The sequence below is a fragment of the Toxorhynchites rutilus genome, chromosome 2 (genome assembly GCF_029784135.1).
Source record: "Toxorhynchites rutilus septentrionalis strain SRP chromosome 2, ASM2978413v1, whole genome shotgun sequence".
NCBI classification, from domain to species: domain Eukaryota; kingdom Metazoa; phylum Arthropoda; class Insecta; order Diptera; family Culicidae; genus Toxorhynchites; species Toxorhynchites rutilus.
Window position 1 is genome coordinate 257,750,895 of NC_073745.1, and position 22,847 is coordinate 257,773,741.

Here is a 22,847-nt window from a genome sequence, read left to right on the forward strand (position 1 = left end):
AATTTTGTTGATATAAACCCGTTTTTCTGTATGTTTTTTTTTCGCAAATTTGAACTCTGAGACAAAGTGAACTAAAATTTTGTGTGGAATTCCTCTCAAACTGCACGCTATTTACTAATACTAACGCGAGAACCTTTATAGCATACCTAATAACTGTCTAAGTTCGTTGGTTTGAGTTCACGGTGATAAACAATAAACCGTCCATTAATGCTGTAACTCCTTTTTCGTATCAGAAATCAATTTTTCGCATCCGCCACTCTCCAGTGAATTTATCCGCTACACTGTAAAGAGTTTGTGCGCTCTCTTTCCATGCTCCAGCGCAAGTGAGTGTGGAGTGAAAAAAACTGATCTTCCATCATCTTGCGCTCGCACATATCTAGAGCTATGGTGATTATATACCAAAGAGGAGCGCTCTTATTGAGGATGACGGAGTAGGTGGGTAGATTTAAGTTTCTTTTCGCTACACAGAGGATATGGACGTCACTGGAAGTGTGTATTGAAGTTAGGTTGAATAAAGAGGCAGATTTGTATTCATTGAGTGCGATTCACATACAACATCCACGTCACGTTCACGTCACGTCCCGTTACGTTATGTCATTATTCTTCCATGAAATTCTTATGAAAACATTCACATACACCGGCAGAGTAACGACCCGTCAGCGACCGTTCATCGAATACGACCGGCAGGATTTGTAGAAAAGAATAATTGACGGAAACGGACGGTTCGTTGGGTTTTTATCTGAGCTTTGTGTCTCGGCTTTTGTTTTGATTTTGGTTACATTTTTTATGCCAACTATCTCTTAGTTCCGAATTTCGGAGTCAAAATCATTCGCGAATATTTGAGAAAAACACTTTATATGTTATTATTGTTGAATAAAGAGTCGGGACTACATATTTTAAGCATTTATTCAATGATTTTTACTTATTTTTTGCAAAATTTGGAACTGATTTCAGGCATGCTGATTCGAAAGAGGACATTGCGATCCAAAACTATTGTAGGTGGCGCCACAATGAATAATATAAAATAAAGCATTCGTTTGACATTTGACGCGACGGTGCTGCTGCAAGCATAGATTGCATGTGTGAATTGATGGAGACGTTGACGGAACGTGGACGTTCTTTTCCGTAACGTTCTATGTGAATCGCACATTAGGGTAAGGTTACTTTGTACAAGAGAAAAGTGGTCGTACGAATTGTATGCAATAGTGGAAGTAAACAACCACATTGAATTGTATTGGTGTGGTTACATTGCTTCGTTCGAATTCGTCAGCTTCTATCGAACAAAATTGTTTGTTTCTATTCGTACAATCAAATTTTCGTGCGTACTCCTATCCAAAGTAACCTTAGCCTTAGTCATTATTCGCGTTGACGGCATTAAGCTTCGTATTCGTGGGGGAGTGGGCATGACAATATGGGTTCAGAAGAAATGAACACACTTTTAAAATAAAAATTATGAATGAAAATTATTTTTCCCAAATCAAATTAGTACTCTATGTAAATTAAAATCATTTTTTCTTGCAAGTAGTGAAAAAAAATCGCACAAAACTTGTTTTCAAGGATGAATCGTATTATAGTGGTAACTTTTGGTGAGAATATTTGAAAATTCATACTAAAAAGTTTAAATAAGGGTCAAGTAATTTAAAATTGCATTAGGGCCGACTAATCTGATAGAGAATAATTGGCCTCATACAAACTAATGTCGTATCCAGATGCCGACACCATTCCGCCGTCAACGCGAATTATTACAGTCGGATGCAGATTTTTTTTTTCCAAAATATATATTTTTATCAAGGCTCATATGGCGTTAGCCTCACGGGGTCGGGAGTTCAATACTTTGACAATTTTTCTTATTATCTATGTTAGTAATATGTAACCGATTACTCGCGGTTGGTTCGAGGTTAGTATTACAAGTGTTTTCGTAATTGGGATGTTGCTGTCTCCAATGCTCTGTACGTGTGCCCGACACGGGATACTTCCTATTGGGATGCAGCTGACCATTAATCAGCAACGCCCCCTTGTATATACCTCATATCTAGCGTGGTGCGTCGGATGCAAGATGGAGTGTATGGTAAAAGGTGCAACTGTTTGGACAGTAAGTCGGTATATGAAAACAGAATGGTAGAAAACGGAAGAGGGAATGTTTGCCTTAGCGAGACGTAGAGAAGTTGATCACAGACGTCTGAAATTCAGCATCCTCTCAATAATTTCTGCAGCCACATGACCGCAGAATGGTTTTGAAGAGTTGGCGTACTTGATAATACATTTCTAAGCGCCTTGTTTACTGTGCAACTTTCAAAGGCGCATATACACTAATACTCTCACAAAACCGTAGCAGCTCATCGTCTCCAACGAGGCACCGAAATCTACAACTAGTGATCCCCGATAATCGTTCGATTAATCGATCAATCGAATACTTCCTACAGAAATCGATTATTAATCGAACGAATGCTGCGCAACCAATAATCGAAGCTAACGAATAATTTACGTCGATTATTCGATCCAAACCCAGGAAAAACCGTACGGCCGCTGCAGTTTTATCCTGAAATTCAATCATTATCTTTGACGCTCCCCTGAACTTGTAAAAGAAGCTCAATGCAGTCAACGCGAATTGAGCTTCGTTTACGAGTTTAGGGGAGCGTAAAAGATAATAAAACCGAAGCAGTCGTAGGTTTTTTTTCTCTCTGGGTTTGGATCGATTAATCGACGTAAATTATTCGTTCGTTTCGATTATTGGTTGCGCAGTATTCGTTCGATTAATAATCGATTTCTCTAAGAAGTATTCGATTAATCGAACGATTATCGGGGATCACTACTTGTAGCAGAATCCGCACGGGAGAGCTGCCTAGTGTGTTCTTACGTTTATAGCGAGTTTACATTAGGGAGATCTATAGCGATAGATGGATTTATTCACGTGAAAATAGGTGTAAACGGGTGAGAATAAATATGATACACTTATTCGATGTATATATAACTTGAATAAATTCAGCATATGTAAACGCTTGTGAATTTCTCACTGGTGAGAAATCACTAAAGTTGGATGCAGTTCTACTTTAAGTGAATAAATTCACCGAAAATATGAATATATTCATTATAGAAGTTCACGCTAGTGTAAACGATTGATGCGATTTCTATAAATCTCATCATATTTTTTCACATGAATATATCACTAGTCTAAACCCACCCTTATTGAATCCAAGGCGCGTAGAAGTATATCCTAAGGTGGGCCAACTTGCTAAAACCACTCTTCAGCCATCTTGGATGTCTACTGTGTTTTGTTTGTAAACAAAACACAATACGGTTGTGCCCAAGCTCGCTCATGATCAGTCTGTCTCTTTCACGGTTCAAGGAAATAATTCCCCTTCTGCTTTCTTCCGTACTGTTTTCATATACCGCACCCCTAAACAACTTAGTGACGAAACGGCCTCACCTAGTACCATAGACCCATCTTGATTGAATCAAGGATGGTAAAGTAATGTAAAAGATCGACTTTTCATTAATTACAATAGTGTTGTGCATCAGGCAGTATTTTTTTAAATACACACACAAAGGAAATTCGTAAAAATTAATTCGACTAAATTCTGAACGTTCCACCCGGTCATTCCAAGTGGATAAGATCAAATGTCTCTTTGAACATAATACCATTTCGGAAGATGTTATATAAAGTTTTATGTGTCATCAAGTTGAAAGTGAAAATATATTTAGTGATTTTTGTGCTATATTGATGATGTTTCACGTAAAATTGTCTCAACCAGGGAACATCTAAAACAATAATGACAATGATTATACTAGTCTATAGTACTGAAGTATTTTTTTTTCTTAGAGGTAACTAAAATCGTTTGTTTCCTAACACCTGGTGCATTGATTTGAATAAACCCGGCAACAGATCGACGTGTTTATCAACGCATTTGATAGCGCAACGTTCAAACATTCCGGTGTACTTGGAAATATCGTCGTCCGTTGGGTTGGGTCCCATTTTATCCTTAATGCTATCATTACAATCCATCACGCAGCGCTGCAGTCTGTTATTGAAATTTCCCAGCTCTGTTTCAACATGCTGCTGGGCTCGTTGTACAGGAACAGAACAGTTTTCTACACATCTATGTACGCTATCCATGCTAGCTCCTGTATCCCGACAACATTTCGCCGCGCATTCATGCATTTCTGCCTAAAATTGAAGACATGTTTTAGCTGATGGAGATATCCACTTCCACAACCAACCCTATCAAATGCAAAAATGCAGCTTTTGAATGCAAATATTTTTTTTCAATTGGTATAGATAATAGTGATAGGTATCATTATACTCTTGTGCTTCTTCTTAGATAGCCCTAACTAACTTTCCTGGATGAACTGCACAGTCTTAACCAAGGCGGGTCTATGGTACTAGGTGAGGCCGTTTCGTCACTAAGTTGGTCAGGGGAGCGGTATATGAAAACAGTACGGAAGAAAGCAGAAGGGGAATTATTTCCTTGAAGCGTGAAAGAGACAGACTGATCACGAGCGAGCTTGGTCACAAGCGTATTGTGTTTTGTTTACAAACAAAACACAGTAGACTTCCAAGATGGCTGAAGAGTGGTTTTAGCAAGTTGGCCCACCTTAGGATATACTTCTACGCGCCTTGGTCTTAACATTGCGTCATTCATTTTAATTAGTACTTGTCTAAAATTTATATGCCAAATAATACCAAAAACTCTTCGAGAATCGAACCTGAAACCCCTGCATGAAGCTGCTAGCTCTTTGAACGCTAAATACTGTTGTACTCCGACAATACTACGGGACAAATGGAAACTTGCTGCCCTACAAAAAAAATGTAAAATCTTCTATTCCATTAACTTTGTTAATATGGTTTAAAAACAACAAAAATGGAAAAATCAGTTTATCTGAAGGTTTGTTTTCGTATGAGAGAGGAGTGAAGAAGAATCAAGTTAAAGAAAAACGAAAAAAGAAAAAGGAAAAAAATGTAGAAAGTAGAAGAAAGTAAGAGATAAAAAAAAGAACAAAAATAAACAAAAAGAGATGAAATAAAGAAGAGATAAACGAATGGAAAAATTAAACGATACTTATATACAATTCATGAATTCACTAATGTTCATTCCATTGGGTATTCTATGTTACGGACGGAGTGCAAATCATGTACAAACCCCGCTCTCTGCTACATTAGGTTTGAGAATAAAAATCATCTAATTTTATTCGAAGTGGAGATGGATTCTGTTTACTATAGATTCAGAATACTGAAGATTATTCGCTTGTTCTAACCGAAAACTGGCAACTCTTCGCTTTAATATGAATTGCTAGAGCACGTGCCTGTCGAGCCGTCCGACACTTTGTAAACAAACCTATCATTACCTGCATTTTGCGTAAAATTGTGCGGTCGATCTCGTCCACACGCCGGGATAATTCCAGCTCTATGCGCTGCTTCTGTTGCTCTACCATTTTCTTCACAATTGATTTATAACTAATTGGAAACAAGCTATAAATCTACAGCAACAATTGCACTGTTATCCTACGGCCACTCCGTGAAGAAATTTACGTCACTATTATAGGGTGACATCTTTATTCCCTAGTGGTGGAAAATAAGAGCCATTTAATTATATCAAGATGAATATAACAAAAGTTTGCATTTTTCATTAATACTCGTCCAAACACAATTGAGGGGCATAGGTCAGAACCTCGTCCATCGGATTCTATAGCAAACTTAAATTGGAAGGTTTTTGCAATTGTGTTATTAATCAAAGAAAAAGTTGACGAAGAGAGTCACTTACACCCCTTGCATTTTGAGCCCCCCAATTAAAAGTTTGTAATTGTGCTACATGAATTAAACTGTAAATTAGAATAGATCGTACGCGTGATGGTATACAATCGGTTTAATCAGTTGTCTTCTTTGCATATTTTTGAATTTAATTCGATTCATGCACAGTAACGCACATGCAGCGAGATTGATCTAATATACAGTTCGGGTCCCTAGTTGAAATTGCCTTAGCTTGACATAACTAAATCATTAAAGACAATGAGGTACATATGAGGTGAAGCAGCCAGAGTATATTTCGATTGGTAGACAAAATATGATGTCGTCATTATTTGTTTTCAATATGAAATGTATATGGAAGCAACAAAATAATGTTTTAAAAACTTGCGGTTTCATGATTTTATGAACCAAATTGCTCATGAAATCTTGTAACTGATTGGTTTTTAATAGATAATAATTGTGTTGTGACTTACTTCCATCATTTAAGGAGCAAAAAGTTCCAGGAAACAGTCGTATTCCTAGTCTTCGGGTATAGCAGCATTTTAACATAAATGTTGCTTAATTGTAAACTATTTTTCTCAAATCACATACTCCGATACTGTGAGTCTTGAAAAAATCATCATATCATCGCGAAAATAACGAAAATTTGATAGTTTCTATAAAGTTGCGAGAGCGGAAATTACACACAAAAATATCACTTTTAATCTTTTCCGACATCATTTCACAAATATCCACTGCATACTGTCACATTATGCTCATATCCAGTGTGAACCCCAAAAAAAATCTGTTTTTAATTGATAAAAAACTTGCTGAAAATAGCACAAATTGTGAGTTATGCAACCTCTTTCTAGAACTGAAAATATCTTGAACTGGAATTGTGTCTGACGATAATATCAGAGATAAAATGTAGTGAAAATATAAGGAAATCTAACGAAAAATAGTTGGGTAATTGGGTAAATTCGTCAATTGATATCCTAAAGAGTTCATTGTCAAATGAAAGCTATTTTTTTCCCATTTGAATGAAATGAATGTATTATGTCAAACGAAAACGAAATCATTCATTTTAACAACCTCGGCTTTCCGCAGTGAAGCAAGAATTCGGTTTTTTCAATGTCATGAACAGCCCTTTTATTCTTGTGCTAGCTTCATCCTCTCTTGACAAACATGTTCTTTCCCCCAAACTTGCTGTATTTCTGTTTCCCTCTGAAAATAACCTAAAATACCGTCGAGTGTCAATTGAGTCTCGGTCACCTAAAATTCAATACATAAAAATACAAATATTATCACAATACACAAAAATAAATCTCAAATATCAGCATAAAAAGAAGCTTGAATAAAGACATGATTATTTATTCGAGTGGAAGAGATACAATAAGAAGAGATATACGGACAACCAGGATTATTGGGGGTCTTCGTAGCCTAATTGGTTGCGTGTCCGCTACTAAGCGAACGATCATGAGCTAAAAACTCAGGGCCCCTCAACTGACCATCTTTGTGTGTTATTCTAGCTACTACGTCCACGCAACAATCATCATGTGTCGGTAATCCCAGTCCCTTACCGCTCACATTACGATCTGCTGCATCGGTAATTGGTGCTAATTCTAACACAGCAATGGAAGCCTCATATCAGCAGTCCCGTTGTGAACAGTCCAACTGTGAACATTCGAACAATAGGAATATTCTAACGCCGAAAAAGGCGGCATGTGTTGTGTATCGATAGAAATGGAATACTCGGCATGTGTTGTGTATCGATAGAATTGGAATATTCTTAGGCCTAAACAGCTACTGTGTTATACATAAAAAAAACAAATGTTTATCGATGGATAGGAATCTTAAGCCTAAATAATATACAACAATAGTTATCTTAACATAAAAAATATATACGAATAAATTCGGCTCTGTGACAGCTGAATTGCTAAATGAGCCTAATAAACGGATGGGATAAAAAAAAAACCAGGATTATTTCGCTATCGTTTTATTACGTTTTGAAAACGAGTAGGACCGTTTTCAAAACGTAATAAAACGATAGCGAAATAATCCTGTTTGACTTCCCATCTTTTTCACCGCCCTGGAAAGAAATAACTGCTGCCAACATGCACCACAGGGGCACGATTTCGCCTAACGTCATATTTTCGCTCGCTTCTTGCTGCTGCTGACACGCACACAAAGGTCTCTGCGCCGCCAGGAGGAAAAAGCGAGCCCACATTCGCAGCAGCAGCAGCGAAGAAGTTTAGTGATAGGATATGAGAAATAATTTTCCTATAGTAGAACGCAAGCATTATATCTAGTTGCTCGGTTTTCAGTTTTTTAGGTTTTAATTTTAAAAAAATTGTACATAGGACTTTTTAGGGCACGAAAATTGATCGTGTCCGTTTTCGGCATAGCTAGGTGCATTTCTAGTTTCTCGTATTGTTTTCAGTTCGGAATTTTGTTAACTCTAAAAAAATGTTTTATCCACTGGTAAGTACCGATTCGATTCGTTCACCCAAGTTATTTTAATTAAGATGGGTATTTTTTTGTGAAAATTGTGAACAGTAGTAGGTTAGAGGTGATTTTGCTTTTCAATGGTGGTGTGCTCGCGAAAGCCGTGAGCATAAAAAGGGAAAAGGAAACGAGCTCTGCCGATCGAGCGAAAAAAAGATGAAGGCTCACAAAATAAATTCCTGCACACATAAAGCACTGCTGCTACACGCGGTAGATCTTATGAGAGAGATGTTAAAAAATATCGCTCACGTCCGTAAAGCGATAAGTGTGTTCATGTAATCTCGGTTTTACGGGATAATCGGCAGTTTAGTCCTTTCTTGAATTGCGTGTTCTTTCCTAATCAACATAAAGTTAAGATTCAGTTATGGGGGAGATAATTTTGAGTCTTATTCAAAACCGGCTATTTCTTGCTCATACACTGACGGGAGTTGCATACACATAGCGTATTGTGTGGTCAACTGTATTTGTGAGGGTGGAATGAGGAGGTGTCTCGGCTGTTCACACAGGGAACAGCGAATCTATGCAGACTCTCTTCCTCCTGCAACGTATCATGTGTGATAGTCTCAATTTGTTGTATTCAGCCGTACACTAAATTTACAGTGCTGCCAATCTCATATTCGGATATTGGATGACTATTTGGGTAATTTACAGATTGCTCGCATTCGACATCTTGCATCACAACGTTTACAAAAACAACGGCGTGTTGCATGATAAAACATTCAAATTCGATCGAATGTCTTTCACTTGATTCGAACAAAACATTCAACGTATTTATGTAATGTCAAATGCTTAAGGAACCGAGGCGGCATAAATTTGCCAGGCCCCATTTTGAAACTGTCTGTTTATCAATGATTTTTTATTCTAAACAGAGAGACGATCGTTTAGTCAAGAAAACTTGCATATTAGTTCATCGTCTCTTGAAATTTTAGATTTTATATTCATTTCTACTCAGATTTCATTACATAGTTTGTATCGTTTTGACTCATATTCCAATAGACTCAAATTTCGGGCCTGATCACGAACGTCATTTCATGGTGAAAACGGATAAAAATGTATACATATAATCTTGCATACAAATAATTTTGTTTTCACCGAGAAATGACGTTCGTTATCAGTCCCTTCAATTTAAATTTACTAATCTTTAATGTTATAAATAATTGAATAATGAAAAAAATCGATATTCTTTGGGGTATACAAACTTTACAATAATAAGTAGGGGAAAAGGGGGGAATTTAGACCACCTAAGCAAATCGCCTAATATTTCCAAACCAATACGGTCTAAATAAAAAATATCACATTGTATACTGAGCTACACTTATTTTTCTAAATCAATAATGTTTAATCATTGTATCAAGTTTCAAACTACCAAATATATCTTAAAATAAAAGAGATGATTTTTGAACATTAAAATTTGATGCGGGGTGATTTGGACCGTCTGTGGGGTGATTTGGTCCAGTGTGTGTTTCATCGAAAAAAACATACTTATGTCTATGTAAATTATTTTGGGATGTTACAATCAGTAACAGTGTTCTGGGATCGATACCAGGTGTCTTGGTCAGATTCCAGATCAGAAAAATTGGATTGAGACTATCTCGATTTCTGCCTGGATCTTTTCACGGTTTTTCGAGCATTTTCAAACACTTCCGATGCTTGGTTAAAGAAAATCCGTTCTTGATGGCCTGCGTTGCTCTTTCAAGCTCCCCCCTTCTTCCAACGTTGTCTGCTCATCCTGTTTTGTAATTCAGCGACATCTTGAATCAATCAGACCAAAGAAAAGCCTCAAACCTGTAGGACCAATTCACCACAGAAACGTGTCCATGTCACCCCACACAGCATGCAAAAACTAAAAAGCAATTAATTTCATTTATTGTTATCAAACTGACAGTTTCGCTGCATCTAATTGTTTTTCTTCTGTAGACGAACAGAACTTTACTGCACAATACACAAAAAGTTTGTTTAATCAGCGGGGAAAACCTTAAAACCACGATCGGAAAACTCACTTTTTTTGACAATCAAAGTGCTTGTTGTGTTCATGCTACCGTTTCCTTCCACCTGTCGAATTTCATCAAAGTTTTTTTACGTTAGGTACATACGGTTCAACAATAGAGATGACATTATAAAAAATCCAAGTTGAGCCGTACTTTTTGAGATAAAGGGGTGGTCCAAATCACCCCGTATGTCCAACTCACCCCGTGTTACCCTATTTGCAAAAAAAAGACACCCAAAATCAGTGATATAATGTTAGTGTTAGGAGATTCCGTCAAAAAAACATCGTTAGTTTTTCAGTCTTTGTAGTTGTTTTCATTACAGTAGAACCCCGATTATCCGCGGAATAGTCGGGCATGGTCACCGTGAATAACGAATCGCGGATAACACGATGAAAAACTAAAAATGGGGTGCCAAATAAAAAAAAAAAGATATTCCGACATGAAAACTATGTTCCATCAACACAGAAACCATAAAACTGTTCACCTGTAATGTCGTATACATCAGTGGTCAGCTAATGTGAAGCCATGGGCAAAACAAAAAAGCTTGAGCTTGCCACTCACTGACAAATTTCGGAAAGACCTACAGATTTACTATGAAACTCGCTCTTCCCGATAATCGATGTTCTACTATAGGTCCTAGAGAAGGTAATAATCTACTATAAATGGATGAACAAGTGATATTTAGTTAAGGAATCTTTATTAAAATTGGTATTAACCCTTTACGGTCATAATTATTTTTACTTGAAAAAACAGTGATGCATAATTATGTGCAGAATATATATATAACTTGTAAGATTATAAAAGATGAACAGGATTTATTTATGATTATGTAAACTTCAAATAATAAGTATTCACTAAAAATGTGTTTTAGTGTGTTGTTTATGTATAAAAAATTATGCTATAATTCGTATAATATCTTTCGAAACAGCCCCCTAAAATACAGTTCAGGTGTTCACATGTATCACCAAATTAATGAGTTTGGCATCTTCCACCTTTTATCCTTCTGTTTGAACATACACAACAATGCTCTTTGCATTGTTGGAGTTCTCCACTACTTTAGTCTGTCTGTCTCCAAACTTCATTAAATTTATTCAGCCACTAGGTGTTTCGTTTATCGAAACAATTAAAGTTGTCTGGGATACTACACTCGTTAAGTCACGATTTGAAAATGGAGTTGAAATGATTTCAAAACGAGATTTCGCTACACTGCTGAACAAAGTCTTACAGTCAAATCAAACATATACTGAGTGCAGAACAACGGATTTCAAAAATTAGGGCCTGCTCTCATGAGTCGCTGAAGCCGTCGATTATGAATATTTTCGTGATACATTCCCCAAAATAAACTGAAAAATAAAAGTGCTTCGTTGATTCCCGCAGATGCTATGGATAAGACTATCCCTGTCACAATATTCCTGCACATTCGTGCTGTTCAGAATTTGAGACAAATGTGTTCGGATTTTGAGTCAAATATAATTCAAACTTTAGACCCTTCGAAGCGTTTGCACTTGGTTCGCTCTGTTAAATCGTAGGCTTAGTGGATAACCAAAACTGGAACATTCTTACTATGCGAAATAAAGACAACAATATGATTCAATATTTTTATCCTTTACAGCAACCAACTTTCGAAGATGGAGTGATCGAACTTGCCCGTCCAGAGATGCTGGCCCAGATCCCTCTGAATGACAATAAGAACTCATTAGCAATGTCACTTGATCGTTTGTCTGACAACAAACATTCCCTAGCGATGTCACTTGATCGGCTAAATGACAATAAGCATTCGCTAGCGATGTCACTGGACCGATTGACTGATAACAAACATTCGCTTGCCGTCTCGCTCTCTCTGGGGAATACGCTACTTAATCTGAACAAAGTCAAATGTCCACAATGCAGAAAGGTAAATATAGCATTTGTTTCTAATGGTTATCCAAACAGATATCCACAACCAGCTTTCTAGAGGACTTCTCAATCGCCTCATTTCTCAATTTCGCAATTCTTCTCAAATATCTGTCAAACTTCCCTCTTTTTTTGAGCAACAACGGTTTTTTGAAAACACAGAATACTCCATCATTTGCTTAACACGCACGTGCTAACGCATAATGTAAACGAATCCTGAGTGTAAATGCCGTTTTGTATCCCGCAGCGCTTCGATACGATGGAAGAGATGCAACAGCATCGCACCAAGCATCTGACGGAAAATAAGTTCAAGTGTGAAATATGCAGCAAGGAATTCCCTAGTCATAGTTCGATGTGGAAGCATACCAAAGCTCACACTGGCGAGCGTAATGAAATCAACCTTTAATGACTTCCTGGCCGGTTTTAATGCTAGAATAGTTCTTGTTTGTTGCAGGTCCATTTGTCTGCCAGATTTGTAACAAGGGCTTCACGCAACTAGCGAACTTGCAGCGACATGATCTCGTACACAATGGTAAGTCATAAATTCGACAAAGAAAGAGTCGTGTGACCTTAGGGCAATATTCTACAAAAAATGTATCCCTAGAAAAAAGCAATTTTTCCCATGATGACAACCTACACCAATCAGAAAAGTCAATTCGTTGATCTGATGACATTGAAAGTTTGGTTCATACTGATGAAAAATTGTTGGAATACTTAGACTTAGACGAATGAAACAGTATGAGATGAATCAAAGAAGACAAATAATGCACATTTAAAGCGAAACTCTGTTTTCTTTCTATTTTCCGATTTTCACACCGTGCAAACACGCTTACAGGATTGAAGCCATTCAAATGTCCGATTTGCGAAAAGAGTTTTACGCAGCAGGCTAATATGTTGAAGCATCAACTTCTGCATACCGGTAATGTCCAGCTCGATCTTGATTTTTCATCTTTTAATGCGCATACGGTTCCTGACCCAAATCTTCGGATAAAATTTATTTCTGCTTCTTTTATTCATCTCTTCACGCCCACGTCAGTCCAATCCAAGGATCATTGCTGTTCAGTTTGATCTATATTTATGTTGACACGTTTCTTCTTTTCGTCTCGTTTTGATAGGACTTAAACCATACAAATGTCCTGTGTGCGAAAAAGCGTTTTCTCAACATGCCAACATGATAAAACATCAGATGCTTCATACAGGTATGTATATTTATATACAGTTCAATGACAAGTCATCCTTCCAATCATAGAAAATATAGCATCCCTATCCCTTTTGGACAAATCGAAATCCCAGTTGGTACTACTTGTATGATCTTATACATGCATTTGGATTAAGATGATTCTTGTTTTCGCTCACTTTTCTCTTTTCTTTCTTTCTGACGGCGCACAATGTAGGTTTGAAGCCTTATAAATGCCCAGTGTGCCATAAGGCTTTCACCCAACACGCCAACATGGTTAAACATCAGATGCTTCATACTGGTAATACTTGTTCAAGTTCGATATCCCCTCCATCCCGCAAGCATTAACACTTTTGCTCTCATGCATATATCCATGTTCCACGTCTCCTGAATTTTTCCTGTACACCAGATTCATATCGGATCGAATATTCTATCAATTGATTAGTTTTGTTTTGTTTACAATATCACTGCTTAATTTTATTGCAGGTTTAAAACCGTATAAGTGTCCCGTTTGTGATAAAGCATTTACTCAACAAGCAAATATGGTTAAGCATCAAATGCTACACACCGGTGAGTCACATTTCATTACACTCGAGTAAAAGGTTACAAGACGTCCAAATGTCCCTTTCCCCCCAACGAACATCTAAAGAATACACTAATATTCGACATTTTGCTCTCTCATCCTTCTCACCATTTTTTGCCATTACGAAATAACGAACTGATTGCGTGTAGGAGTTAAACCCTATAAGTGTCCCACGTGTGGCAAGGCATTTGCACAACAGGCAAACATGGTCAAGCATCAGATGCTTCATACCGGTAAATCTCAGAACGAAATAGATTGATTAGTTTACCTATAACTTGAAGATATCCTATTCTCATGAGGCTCAAAACAATGCAAATTAACCGCGGAAGCGTGTCCAAATTATGTTTGTTTCTGAAATCTTGTTCACTTAATAAAACATGTTTTTGACAAAAAGAAAACGAAATTCGGATCTTACTTTACTAACATTGTGCTCATTTTTCTATTCTTTATTTGTGCCTTTCTATAATGATTGTCTCATTGTCTTTCATTTTATAATCGTCACTTCGAATCGTCGCCCACATGATAATCACATGATTGTAATAACGAAACCGACCTTGCAGGAGTCAAACCATACAAATGTCCTACCTGTGGAAAAGCATTTGCTCAGCAGGCGAACATGATGAAGCATCAGATGCTCCACACCGGTAATGTTTGTATTATTATTCTTTGTTAGAATTATGTGCTACTAGGCAAATTATACTTTTTTATTGAGCAGGGCCCATACATTATTTGGAAACGATCTGATGAAGTATTAAATTTTATGTCTTTTAAATTCATGCATGCACCTCAGAAAACGCGTCAAGTAGTTTTTCATCTCATGTAGGAACTCAGTTGGTCAGATATTTCCCTCCATCGTATAAATATTTCCCTTGATTTAAAATATTAGCTCGCATGGAGAAAATATATATCAACGTGGGTGAAGGCGGCAGTATTTTTCAATGATGACAACTACACACTATTCGGATGATCGTTCACACGATCTGACGACATCATATGTTTGGTTCATACTGATGAGAAATATCTAGTTCGATTAGCCTGCGTTTGATATATACATGTAATGAGCTTGACCTTGATTGACTGTATAATTTATAATAGAACGTCGCGATATCATATCCTTTGACTTATCCGTATACACTCTGTTTCAACAATCGCGTGGACGGATTCAGTTTACAAGTGATATAATGAAAATAATTTTCATATCGAAGCATTAGAGACGAATTAACTGCGAAGTTGAAAGCCTTAAATACAAACAAGGATATCGAAGGATGTCGAAGAGATTGCTCATTTTAATTTGATGTTCGTTCATTATATACTTACGTGAAAAGTGCGTATAATACAAAAAGGCTACGCTACGGCTTCGCTAAAGGCTAGGCTTTACATATACACATAACAATAACTTAGTTTTTATTTGGAATGCAATTTCATTATGCCTCCTTTATAGAAGCCTTCTTTTAGCAATAAAGGGAAAGTCAATGCTTTTAAGAGGCGAATTTTCCCCACAAAATCATTCATCATGGGCAGGAATATCTCTTGAACGCCGTAGATGAGTGTGGCCTGAGATTGTCCTGATAAACAAAGTTCTTATTTTGTTGGTTAAAATTGCTCGATTTTTTACGATGCCTGCTTCAATCCAGATGTTGACAGTACAGATCCGAATTAAGAGATTAGTCACAGGGGAGCGGCTCATAGTAGCGAATTCCACCAGACACATGGCAGTCCTTCCTGGTCACAGACCAAAAATTCCAAAATATCTGAATTCGATCAAAGAGAATTTTTGCAATAACTCGAGTTGCCCATGCATCGAGTTTCTTTTGACGTAAGACTACGTTCTATGGGCATCGTGAAGAATAAGGGAATATTGCAATGTAAGCTCCGCCTGTTTTTAACTGAGTATAAATAACCCATTAGCGATTGCATCTCACAGTCTCAATCCTGCTAGAGAACAAATAACATTCTTTTTTGACGCTGAGAGGTTTTACACGACACCGAGACCGAGAGATAGCTATCGGTGCAACTGTCATAATTTTTCGATGTGTTGGTTCGCTTATTGCATATCTTCAGAGAATTATTTTGTTTTGGTTTGCGTCCCTGATATTTTCCTTTGGGAAACATTTCAGAAACACCTAAACATATGCAATTGTAAAACATGAAATTCGAGCTTGGTAAGAGACCCCTAAAGTTCTCTACTGAAGATTTATGTGAAATTGCAGCAGCAGCGATGCAGCCTAAAGTAGTATCCGTCATAACAAGCGAATTGATTTTTATAACTTTTTTTACAGGAAAGAACTTGTGTGAATTCAGGTGAATTTGAACTTATTAATGAATTTTTCCGATCGATCATTTAATTTTTCGGATTCAAAAAGCGTCAAAATGCAGCGTATTTTAAGTCGTATGTGTGGCAACTGATTCTCGCGTGTGCTTTATTGTATCAGTACTTTCGGTGGTGCTTTTCGCTCCAGGTGTATTACGTGTTAAGCTAAAGGAATATATTGCAACATAAGCACCATTCGTTGGCAGCTTGGCATCGACGGTCGATTAATATAAAATAAATAATTCTCCGATGCCTACTATACTTCTGCTCTATCCAGCGAGCGGTTAAGAACATTTCTTCAGGCGGAGAGAAGAGAATTCATTACAAAACGGTTGTACCTATACTGAAGGGCATCTTTCTGAGATTTGTTCGGGAGGCTGTGAAATATGATGCCGCAATTATTGAATAGTTCGAATTGTTAAAAACTGGGAGGTTACTTATTAATAAAAAAAAGTTCTTTCAGACTGAGAGTTAACTTTAAAAGATAATGATATGTTCAATTACAGAGATTTTAGAATGAATAAAATCATTCGTCTCAATAATTCAAAGGTTGTACAAACTGGCCTTATTGAAGACAACAAGAGAGTGTTTTTTCTACTTCTAATTGATCGTGTTTGTGCTCATGGGACAAATGGCAGAAAATGAAGCTTTAACGAGAGATTTTGGGGTGCGGTTTATATTTCATGTGCATTTGTTGACTTGCGTATGCAGTTGGGTAAAACTAGCCGTAAACCATAAACAATTTACTCCCTATTAGATTAGCAGACCCGAACGCAGTTCTAAATTGTTACAATTTAATGAAAATTATACTCAGATAAAATTTGAATACGAATGTTTTGGCCCTCACTAGGTTTTACATTTCCTAGAATTTTAGCGGAAATTTCATTTTTCTAATATGAAATCAATGTGGTACTCTAGTATATAGAATACAGATTCTTTACGAATAGTTGATTCACATTCATAATGTTTTTTTAAATGTTCTTTTTACACCTGAAAACCGCACGAAGCTGAAAGACGTCAATCCGAATTCACTGCGTTTGTCCTTGAATTTCGATTCTTTCTGAAAAGGTATACACATATATAATTTCGTTGTCCTACGCGCGGTGTAAATCTGTAACGCGCACGCATACAATACCGAATCAGAAAATCTGAATTTAAAGCGAATGTCGTAAATGCAATTTTGATGCTGTAACTCCGGAGTATTCACTGTGTCAATGCAGTGTATTGATTCAGCAAAGACTGCGGATTCTTGGAAAGGGCATTCTCATGCCTAACGAGATATGGTCTGCTGAACCAAAAAAAGGTAAGGAACTTCATGAAAGAAGTCATAGCTTTTTGAGGGAGATGCAAAATCCAAGTGCCACTATCACTTATTCCCTGAGTGATGGAACAAACTGAAAGCGTATATATAATGAACTGAAGTGCACCACAATAGATCAAACTAATGGTTTCAGTGGTTCAATGCTTCTACAGAAGAAGAAGCTCTGCGAATTTAGAATCGGTTCGCTTTTTTTTTGTCCAATAGAGCACTCCCAGTGGTCGATTCATGGATCTTTGACAGTAGTTTTTCTGAAAAGCCTTGAAATCCTGTGCAATAGAGATGAATGAACCGCAAAGCTTAAAGCCTCGAAGAACGAAGAAGGACAATCCTGTGCAAAAATGTTGCAAAAAGTTGGACATAGTCGGATACAAGGATCGCAAAGTAGTTGAAAATGGTGAAAACCATCGTCTGTGCAGTGTTAACACGTGTTAAAACGATCCTCCCAAGGATCGTGTTTCTGTTTTATGGGAGGTATAATCAAGGCGTCGAAGCGCTACAGTAGGTCGGAAACTGCATCAGGACGACATGAAGGCTTTCAAAGCGAAACCATGACTTTTGGATGAGAGCTTGAGCTTGCGTAGACTGTACACTCCGTAGTTGCTCTCCGTGATTGACCTGAACCAGTGAAATTGCACAAACAACACACCGAACGACGCTTTGTAACATTGTAGTGGTTCAAATTGTTGATAATAAGTCGATCTATCCAAATACTAATGTCTTCTTCCCGAATTGAATTAGTTTAGCGGTTAATGTTTATCATGATGGCCTAGATTATATTTATGAATATATGCTGTGGGAAAGTGTAAAGTATCGTTCGGGATTTTCGTCAAAGAAGTGAAGCTCAACGATAAATGGGGGGGAGTAAGCAGGAATATCTGAATCATTAATCATGAGAAGGATTCTGATCAATTTGGTACAAAAATAAAACCTTGATCCACGAACCGGCAACAGAATAATTCGTAAGACTAGAAAGTGTCCACCCTAAACATGTCGCACAGCAAAAATTGTATCAATCGATTTGTGTATGAATGAGTTCAGTGCTTGCCAAACACGAATTGAAGAGCTATTCTATTTGAAAGCTACTATTCATCATTTTTTTATCTGATCAGAATAGAAATCCCATTACTGACATCAAATCAGTTAACAGTTGCCCATAGCGGCCACTCTGGCTGCCAGGAGCATTGAGCTGAACGTATGGAAGTCAAAAAACTTACAACTGCATATTTAAATTTCTAATCTCTGATCCATTCATTTGGGTCGGTCGTTGTAGAATTGTTGATGAACCGAGGAATGGATGTGTAGTAAATCCCCCAACTCAGTCAACTTATTCTTTTTGAATAGTCGCTCTTGCTCAATAATATTCAACCCAAGATCCAGCGTATTGATGATTCATTTTTACTCGAAGTTTGTCTCCCAATTCAGCTTGTACCGATCGAAGTAGTGAACATGGGATACTACGATAGACAGGCTTCGATTATCATATGCAATCCAATTACTATTTCCGAACCTATATTCATCATAGCAGACAAGCTTTTATTCGATAATATTAATGTTAAATAAGTGTTATCTCTCAATATGATTTTTTTAGTTAACAACGTGAATGATTACATCAATATTCTTTCTACTAATTTGACAGGTCTGAAACCTTACAAGTGTAACACGTGCGGAAAGGCTTTCGCGCAACAAGCCAACATGGTTAAACATCAGATGCTTCATACTGGTAATTGAATTTCTATACTAAGCTAAATAATATTGGCAATGTTTTCATATAATAGAAACGAATAAGCATCAGAATTAGAAGTAGTAAGCTAAGAGACGGGTTTTGTTCCCTCTCCTTTTTTTCTCTCGCGCACGTCAGGTATTAAACCGTACAAATGCAATACGTGTGGCAAAGCTTTCGCACAACAGGCCAACATGGTCAAACATCAAATGCTTCACACTGGTAATTTGCCAATCTTCCATTTCGTGTCCTTTGTCCAAAAGTACAATTTTCCAATCCTTTTTTTTGTTCTTTGGCGTATAGGAGTGAAACCCTACAAATGTTCAATATGCGATAAAGCATTTGCGCAGCAAGCCAACATGGTTAAGCATCAGATGTTGCACAGCGGTAATAGAACTGTTTAAGCTTTGATATGAAACTGTAGAGTTTACTCATTTTCTCTTTAAATTTCCGTCTCCTTTCGGATGCTGCCCGTCGTCTTGCGCTCAGGAATTAAACCATATAAATGTCCGACATGCGATAAAGCCTTTGCCCAGCAGGCTAACATGGTTAAGCACCAGATGCTGCACACTGGTAAATAAAAATTATTCTCTAACCTTACGAGCTTCCGTCTCTCCGTCCTTCATGAAACATTTCTACTAGATAAGCAGCTTAAGTTATGATTTCCGTCGCTAGTTTAGTTATGACCGTTCCCAATCCTTCGTCCAGTTCAATCATACCGTTGATGAGCATCATATCGGTTTTGTTTTTCTCGCAACTGAATTCAAATGGAACTTTCCAAAGAACGCACAATTTATCCTTGGCACAAATTAATATATTTTCGATTTGATGCTCATCCGTTTCTTCAGCGAATGCAAAGCAAATAAACAAACATTAATGTATTTTCTTGTCCCAACATATCAGGTGAAAAGCCGTTTAAATGCAAGAGCTGTGATAAAGCATTCTCACAACGTGCCAATCTCAAAAAGCATGAAATGGTCCACCTCGGAATTCGTCCGCACCTATGTCCGTTGTGCTCTAAATCCTATTCGCAGTATTCGAATCTGAAAAAGCATCTACTGGTCCACCAGAAACAATCGTTGAAACAGCAACAACAGAATGGCCAGGTCATGGTGTAAGTTTCTTCTTCGTTCATACTCTCTTCCCGGTTTATAGAATGATGATAATTCACTTAAATTTCCTTGATATGTCGTGAAGACTTTTAAGTTTGGTTCATACTGATTCGTCAATATGCAGTTGACATAATATAGTCGAGTTGTGAATCATATTGATTCATTTTCTTTTTTTTTAGGATTCTATACAATTGCCAAACATGCAAAATGCAGTTCGAGAATATTCTTGAATTTGAGCGCCATACCAGGCAATGCAATGTGTTAAACAATGGTAACCACGCTCTGAAGTTGGAAAGTATTAACATAAAGAGTGAAATTGACACCGATGGAAGTTCAAATCCGGGAATGCCACAACACATTACGGTGCCTCATAGCCAGTCTCAGTCTCAAATGCACATCCCATCTGCGATATTGACATCGGTGATCTCCTCTTCGGCGGCTGTGACCAATGCTCACATCTTGAGCACTACTCATGCCAACCATCATTCTAGTGGTCATCCGCAGCATCCTCAACATCCCCAGCAGCAGCATACACCACCAACGGTAACAGTGCAACATCAGCAACAGCAGCAACAACAACAATCAGCTGCTCATCAGCAGCAGATCCCTTCCATAACTCACCAACAGCACACGTCCCTCCAGCAGCAGCATAATCTGCCGATACATCTGCAGCAACAGCTATCCCACCACCTAATTTCCTCCCATCTTCCCCACCAGGATCATGGCTCGAATGATCTCCACCATCAAGTCAATTTCCATCATCCGCACATACCACATATCTCCAATTTACCTCATAAGATCCTGTCTCCTCTATTCCATATTCCTCCCTTTAACAATAACCATGGTACATAATGGAGCGCACGGAAGGGATCATCATCTTCGATTAGTGGATCCCTGCTTGAAGCAGTGACAGCCTCAAGTGTGACAGCTAAGAGCGCGAAAGAAACATCGAAAACACGGATCCTCGATGGATATCACAGAGGTAGGATAGCCACAATCCACCCACAGCCACAGTGACCGAGGCAGCAATATCACTAATCAAAATATGTACTAAAAAGGACATGCAAATCGAAAGATCAAATCACAAAAATTAGCATTTTCCGAATACTCTGAGAGTATCATGTGGTCAAGATGTGACTGTTTTTATTAGGATTTTACAGATTCTATAAATAAGTTTACCATTGAATCGAAGGTGAAAGTTCTGTTTCGTTTCAATTTCCCTCTAAATCAACCATTTAGCGCTGTTTCAGGAGACATCAGGAATGAGAATCCAGATTGTTATAAGCATGTTACTTATATAGTCGAAAGCAGTCGTCGAACCATGCCTGTTTTATTAGAATTGTAAGACGAAAGCGAATCAAAAGGCCACAACACATGAGCCTTGTTAGGGATTATTATGCATATAGGATGAAGAGCGTTTACTGCATGGATAATGAGTATGCAAACTGAGAAAACTATGACCAAGAATGGCTTGTGAGTGCGATATTTTAAACGTAAGCAACCTGATGTGATATTTTCTGGCCGGGTGTGGCACTTTTCGGCTGCACCCTGCCGGGTGGGAGAAATGAAAACAGGGGAGAGGGTAATACTGATGAAATAACAGATGTGTCATTTGAAAGTTCTAATTGTTTAGCAAACCAACAACACGTTTCTCTTTGGTTTTGTTGTGTTTTACGTTCAGCGATGAAATAGATGTCGAGTGGTGGTTATTATGTTATGTTATATGCTTCGGATCTTCCACTACTTGGCTTTCCCGCATTCACGGGAACTATCGAGAATCATAGCATCTCGCATGAGATTTGTGTGAATTTTCGTATTATTTCGCATCGTGAACGGCATACATGATCACACTGCCAAGCTCTACGGGAAATTTATAGTGATATATATCGAGTTTTTACACTACTAGATTATATCCGAGCAAGGTGAAATGTGCTCCACGTAGTGATGAACAGTATTATTAAACGCAAATGCAATGTAGTTTTCTTTTTATTGAATAAACTCTAGTTGAAGTTTGTCTAATTCAAAATATTCTACCACGGCTAATTTCTCTTCATTCGGCCCAAAACGTTTTCTAAACAATAAAAATCAGATGAAGTCAAAGATGGCAGTATGGAGTGTAGTATGTACTCAGCTGTTCCAGTAACATATTTTCGAAGCCTCTAACAAAATAAGTTTCAAGACTTTTTAAACGAGTTCGAGCCAAAACGCACCTTGTACTCAAAATATCAGACCTTTTTTTAATGAAAGTGGAGTTCATGAGCCGAACGTTGCTGCAACATACTCGCAGCGTCTGGAAGATGCGATACCGGGGTAGACGAAGTGGATGCTACTCTCCTCCCCCATGAATGCTGAAACACCCTGAAAGCAACAATTAGCAACACAGCAGAGACCGTCATCGGGTATGAACAATGAGGGCAACGGAACGAATGGATTGACGGCGAGAGCGCCGAATACTTCTGAGCGAGAAGGATACAGCACGCGCAGCCATGCTGCAACGAGCGATTTAACAAAACGT

General features: G+C 37.7%; 2 protein-coding genes across 15 annotated transcripts; one reads left to right on the forward strand and one right to left on the reverse strand.

The window, feature by feature from the left end:
* Positions 1–3,675: 3,675 nt before the first annotated feature.
* Positions 3,676–5,536, reverse strand: LOC129769443 (protein FAM136A). The gene is made up of 2 exons (XM_055771725.1): positions 5,344–5,536; positions 3,676–4,165 (listed from the first exon to the last, which is right to left on the reverse strand). Exons 1-2 carry the CDS (start codon positions 5,428–5,430, stop codon positions 3,827–3,829), a joined length of 426 nt encoding a protein of 141 aa, XP_055627700.1. The 5' UTR covers positions 5,431–5,536; the 3' UTR covers positions 3,676–3,826.
* Positions 5,537–7,911: 2,375 nt separating this feature from the next.
* On the forward strand, positions 7,912–21,518 carry LOC129771322 (zinc finger protein 883-like). Of its 14 annotated transcripts, XM_055774840.1 has the most exons (16): positions 7,912–8,203; positions 11,828–12,109; positions 12,356–12,494; positions 12,563–12,640; positions 12,944–13,027; positions 13,224–13,307; positions 13,503–13,586; positions 13,772–13,855; positions 14,018–14,101; positions 14,429–14,512; positions 19,137–19,220; positions 19,359–19,442; positions 19,524–19,607; positions 19,710–19,793; positions 20,124–20,334; positions 20,512–21,518. In XM_055774840.1, exons 1-16 carry the CDS (start codon positions 8,189–8,191, stop codon positions 21,182–21,184), a joined length of 2,238 nt encoding a protein of 745 aa, XP_055630815.1. In that variant the 5' UTR covers positions 7,912–8,188; the 3' UTR covers positions 21,185–21,518. The 14 variants fall into 14 exon arrangements, with proteins under 14 accessions (XP_055630815.1, XP_055630820.1, XP_055630819.1 ...); XM_055774845.1 differs by lacking the exon at positions 19,359–19,442; XM_055774844.1 differs by lacking the exon at positions 14,429–14,512.
* Positions 21,519–22,847: the final 1,329 nt, after the last annotated feature.